The sequence below is a fragment of the Nansenia antarctica genome (assembly GCF_963989245.1).
Source record: "Nansenia antarctica genome assembly, chromosome: 20".
NCBI lineage: Eukaryota > Metazoa > Chordata > Actinopteri > Argentiniformes > Microstomatidae > Nansenia > Nansenia antarctica.
The window spans coordinates 20674833-20680552 of record NC_137693.1 but is presented as its reverse complement, the minus strand read 5'-3'; the positions used below and the strand labels follow the sequence as shown (position 1 = coordinate 20680552).

The following is a 5720-nucleotide window of genomic DNA, read 5'->3' as shown; positions in this document are numbered from 1 at the left end:
GGCATGCTTAGATGAGGAGAGGAAGAAAAAATAGCAATATTATTGATATAATTGGATGTTAAAATGCAAATAAAATCTGTTATCTGTATAGAAAATAACCATACTGTGTTTATGCAATAAAACTATTTTATAGAAACAAAAAGCAATTGTGTTTTTGTAGGTGCATTTTTCTGTAGATAAACAATTAAGTAATTTAGGCTTTTCAGAGTGTTTTAAAAACTTGGTTGGTAGTTACTTTTGACTTTTCAATGACGTTTGTAGAAGTCTGGCCATCAAACAGTGACAAGTGACATCATCATATGGAGAAATCTAACACACAGACGCATAAGAAGAACACACTGTATGCACAAAACATCCATTTAATCTGAGGTATCTATGACAAGTGTCTTTGCTATCAGTGAATCTCCTGAAAACAAAGGTGTTCTTATACAGCTTATATAAAACACTGCACTTCTTCACTAACCTTAACCCAGAACTATAAATCATCAAACATTGCGTCCATTAAAATTCTAAACATCAAACCACATTTTGCAGAACCCTGTATACAGTCATGTGAAAAAGATAATGAAAACATGAAAACCTTTGTCTTTTTCAACATATTTCAACATATGGACATTTGATCTTCCTTTGAACAATTCTGAGAGATGGAGGTAATCTAAACAAATGAAACAGAAAATAATATTTGTAAAAATGTAATTGATGATTGAGGAAAATGTGAGACCATCTGTCCAAAAATGTAAACTGGACCATGCAACATGACAATGACCCAAAACATTCCAGTAAATCCACCAAGGAATGGCTCAAAAGAAAGAAATGGGTTCTGGAATGGCCAAGTCAAAGCTCAGATCTTAGTATAATATTATTATTATTATTAATAATAATAATCATAATAATCATAATATATTATATATATGCACTTTTGCTGACACTTTTATCCAAAGCGACTTAATTTTAATTTAATTAATTTTGCCATTTAGCAGACGCTTTTATCCAAAGCGACTTACAATTACGAATTACAGGGACATTCCCCCTGGAGTAACTGAGGGCTAAGTGCCTTACCCAAGGGCACACTAGTAGTGGTGTGGCTTCAGGCGGGATTTGAACTCACAACCTTCCGATCACAAGTCCAACTCACTATCCACTAGACCACCACTACCCCTTGCACTTGCATTGCAATGAATGCATACATTTCACTATATGGTCCCAGCAGGAATCAACCGACAATCTAAGCGTTGTTAGCGCTATTGAGATGCTGTGGGGTGATTTGAAACGGGCTGTGCATGGAAGATACCCCTCAAACATCACACAGCTGAGAGAATTCTGCATGGAGTAGGAAAAACCTTCTCCCAGTCGATGTCAGAGACTGGTAGACAGTTATAAGAAACGTCTAATTGAGGTTGTTTCAGCCAAAGGGGGCAATACCAGCTATTAGAGCATAGGATGTCCTAACTTTTTCCTCAGTTGGAATTGTTCATTCAATACATGATAACAAAGTAAAAATGTAATTGTTTTAAATAATTAGTTTTGTCCATATTTCTTTAAAAATAACAAAATATTGCTAATTTTTGCTAATTTTTTCACATGACTGTAGGGATGTATGGCTATGGGGAAGCCATGCCAGGCAGGCTGCAGCTGTTGACCTGGGATAGCGTGGGAGATAATACTTCACTGGGCAAAGACAGCTGGTATGCTTTGTCTCAGCTTATTCTATGGATATGTAATACTGAATCAGACCTTAATCAAAAGTCAAACAAGGAAACTCTGCTTATTCATTATACAAAGATGATGTTGTGCATGCTGTGGGGAGTGGCGGTGAGCCTCTTAGGATTCATTATGGTTTCATGACAGATAAAAAGTGCTCTTCAGCAAAACATATTGATACAATTAATACCATACAATATGATAAAGGCACCAGTGTAACCATTTTGATCTGGACTTCCTGTCATACTAAAAACAAGGCTTTCATGATCAAAACAAGGAACTAGTTTAAATACATTTTGAATTAGAGAGTTGATGCTCTAAATGTTCAGTGTCTGAAAACAATCACTTGTAGTCAATACAAACTAACCTGTAGTCTGATGTGTACTGTACTGTACTGCATGTCTGTTGGTGATAATATCAATTTCCATCTAGTCAATAACGTAGATTCTATTCTACTCCGTACTTTTCTAGCCTAAAACAAAAACTGAGAAATAGCCTATCACCAGCATACAGTAATACACTACAAATGTTGCCACAACACAACATGGTAATATAACACCTTTGACATCATACATGCGTATCATGTAGATACATTTGTTTTTGTGGCTCTGGAAAAAATCGATCTGGTGTCTGACAAACATTTGCTGTCTTGATTAAAGTAACACACGGGAGGGGGTGGGTGAGGGTAGAGGCCATTACTGGTAGCCAGTAAGCCCTCTGGATTGGTTGTTTAGTCTTTAGAGTATCAAAACAGTCTCTGTTTCCAGATGTGGGTCCAAAGAGAGATTGTACGTCTGACAGATTGTTTCTGATCGCCAAAAAGGCGGAAAAAGACGAGAAGGAAATAAAGAGAGGGATACAAGAGAGATGACAGGGTTAGAGAAAATAAGACCAAAAAAGAGAAGGAGTGAAGGTAGAGAGAAGGAGGCAATAGAATAGTGAAGAGAAAGTATGAGGGGGGGAGAGAGACTGAGAGAAAGAGAGAGAGAGATGGCAAGGCTAAGGGTCTGGTTCAGAACTCTGTGTGTAGGGGATGGCTATAGTCCCTGCTGCCTAGTGAGCTCTCGCTGGGCTTCATATAAACCCCCTCCATGGCCTTCCACAGGTTGTGCTGGCTGGTGCCCGCCATGGCATGCACCTCCCTCTGCCCGTGGATAGGCCGCCCATACTGCTCCCCGGTGACCGACAGCAGTGCGTCAGTGGAAGCATGCTGGAAGCGAACAGCTTCGTCTCGTTCCCAAACCACGCCCCGGCACTGCACCGTCCACTCGTCTAGGTGGTCCCCCTCCCCCTCCTCGCCAAAGGCACTCACCTCCTGTGGGGGAAGAAGAGAGAGAGAGCGAGGGAGAAGATTAGGATGGCAATACAACCCTGTTGCTGCTTCCTTGCACTCTAAGCTCACACGAGTCTCGAACCTGTGTCCTCTGTTGGTTATCTACACTCCCTAAGTTAGCTGTTTGATTTTATTCTTTTACGTTTTGACTTACAGACACAATTATTTAGAAACAGTAACCAGAACCAAAGAAAATGTACAAGAAACTGCATGCCTATGTGTAACATAACACTTATACTAGCTATTTGAAACAATCCCGATGGATTTCTCAGCTTGACCAAGAAGTTTATGGATTACAATTTGCCGAAACGACTTTGCCACTCTATTACTTCCTCACACGACTTATTGCCAACTTAGGTTTGCCAACACACTGTCTCCTAAATACCCCATGGAAACCAGATACCAGCTGTGTGTTTCTCACCCTCTGTGTTCTGTCTGCCAGCTAACGAAAAGCTAGCAATTTGATGGTGCGGGTGGGATATTTAAACTTGAGCAACTCAGTTACACTCATCCCTCTAAACTCATGACACTGTAGGGCTTTTCTTTAATAATACTGTTAACTTATACAATCATTACAAGAAGATTACAGAGAAATGTTACATTCTACCCTCACAGTAAATGATAGATAGAGAGAGGTAGACACATAAATCATAAATCAACAGGTAGGAACACAGACCACAGACCACAGACCACAGACCAGACACAGAGAGAGGATTTGTTCCACGACAACACTCTGTTTTACACCACACTTCCACCATAAATCAAGAGGTGTTTGTAAGGGAGATGCAATCAGACATCACACATTCCAAGTCAGTCCCCCGATGGGTCACACCGTCACAGTCATCGGGGGAGGGACTTGGTTCAACTCGGTTAACAAAAGGACAAGCTCACCTGGTTGGAGGAGAGTGGCGAGGCGAAGTAGTGGCTGTGCAGGTTGCGCCCGGTGTTGACGTGTGTCAGGCGGATGGTCTGGCCGCAGTTCACGGGGGTCCCGCGGTGGCACACGGTCTCTCTCGTGCCCCGCACGCTCCAATAACTGTTGCTGTCCTCGACTGTGGTGACTCCTGTCACAGACTGCTGTCCACTACCTGAATATCCACACACACACATTAGATTAGATAAGATTGTTAGATAGATATGACACAATCAGTCATAGTTGGTGTGGACTGGAGGGTGACGAGCATCACACAGCATTCAGCGACTTCAAAAAATGAATAGAGAGAGAAAGAAGGTGAATGTGACAGCTCTCTCTCTCTCTCTCCCTCTCTCTCTCTCCCTCTCTCTCTCTCTCTCTCTCTCCCCCTCTCTCTCCCTCTCTCTCCCTCCTCTCTCTCTCCCCCTCTCTCTCTCTCCCCCTCTCTCTCTCTCCCTCCCCCCCCTCTATCTCTCTCTCTCTCCCTCTCTCTGTCTCCCTCTCTCTGTCTCCCTCTCTCTGTCTCCCTCTCTCTGTCTCTCTCTCTCCGTCTCTCTCTCTCTCCCTCCCTCTCTCTTTCTCTCCTCTATCTCCCTCCCTCTCTCTCTCTCTCCGTCTCTCTCTCCCTCTCTCTCTCTCTCTCTCTCTCTCTCTCTCTCTCTCTCTCTCTCTCTCTCTCTCTCTCTCTCTCTCTCTCTCTCTCTCTCTCTCTCTCTCTCTCTCTCTCTCTCTCTCTCTCTCTCTCTCTCTCTCTCTCTCTCTCTCTCTCTCTCTCTCTCTCTCTCTCTCTCTCTCTCTCTCTCTCTCTCTCTCTCTCTCTCTCTCTCTCTCTCTCTCTCTCTCTCTCTCTCTCTCTCTCTCTCTCTCTCTCTGTACTGAGTCAAGCAGAGGAGAAAAGCGTTCCACAATCCACTCACCGGAGCCGTAGCGCACGTCGTGGGAGTGCAGCCTGACGTTATGCTTGACGTTTAACAGCTTCACGACCGAGCCGCAGGTCACAAAGCTCAGTTCCGTGCCGAACGAGAGTCCACATGATATACATGATAATAAGATGGAGCTCAATACAAAGAAGTGCGAGGAGGCACCTCCGCTACAATGATCCATTACCGCTGGCTCGCTTGACTCAACTCCCAACGCGATTCATTTACATTCGCTTAGGCGACGTCATCGATAAAAGGTACAGTAGGGAAAGGGATGGAACAAGTCACGACAGCGCCATCTGTCGGCTCGGAGAGGTGCTGGTAGATTAAATAACGTATGTAGATATCTATTTATGGTAAATCGAAATGATAATATTATATAGTTCGATCTGTTTATTCGCATGGGATTCAAAGGTTCGTGACTTGTTCGTTCCCTTGCCCCTATCAACCTTGATATGATGTGATATGATATGAAAGCTTTATTTCGAACATATATATACAAATAAGCAAAGACAAAATCAAAAAGAAAATAGTTATAATAATCAACAAAAAACAAAAAACAAAAAACATCATTCACTTAACATGTCCGAAAAGGAGTAGGAAGAAGCATAAGCTTATTTAATCCTACCTCCTTCTCCAATACTCAGAGATTAATAATTAATAAGTTAACTTCAATATTAATATAATATAACGACAAGAATGAAATGACTGTCAGTGAGTTGCACTTATAGTCCACCAGGGGGAGTCGCTACTTGACCAAGACCCCCAAAGACGCAGCGGAAGTTCCCTCAACGTATTCCGGAATTGGCATCAAGCCCCAAAATCAGCCATTTTTTAATATTAAAAGCTGCCT

General features: G+C 42.4%; 1 protein-coding gene across 1 annotated transcript; it reads right to left on the bottom strand.

The window, feature by feature from the left end:
• sdf2 (stromal cell-derived factor 2) lies at window positions 1-5069 on the bottom strand. Its single transcript, XM_080549797.1, has 3 exons — window positions 4865-5069; window positions 3926-4122; window positions 1-3016 (listed from the first exon to the last, which is right to left on the bottom strand). The coding sequence occupies exons 1-3, from the start codon at window positions 5049-5051 to the stop codon at window positions 2714-2716; spliced, it is 687 nt and encodes a 228-aa protein (XP_080405923.1). The 5' UTR covers window positions 5052-5069; the 3' UTR covers window positions 1-2713.
• Between the last annotated feature and the right edge of the window lie 651 nt (window positions 5070-5720).

What these genes read in the sequence shown, in the direction of transcription:
- sdf2 (XM_080549797.1), bottom strand. Translation starts at nt 5,051, where the DNA reads ATGGATCATTGTAGCGGAGGTGCCTCCTCGCACTTCTTTGTATTGAGC. An exon ending in CGACGTGCGCTACGGCTCCG is followed by an intron (nt 4,123 to 4,864) that starts GTGAGTGGATTG and finishes GTGGATATTCAG; the next exon opens with GTAGTGGACAGCAGTCTGTG. An exon ending in CGCCACTCTCCTCCAACCAG is followed by an intron (nt 3,017 to 3,925) that starts GTGAGCTTGTCC and finishes CTTCCCCCACAG; the next exon opens with GAGGTGAGTGCCTTTGGCGA.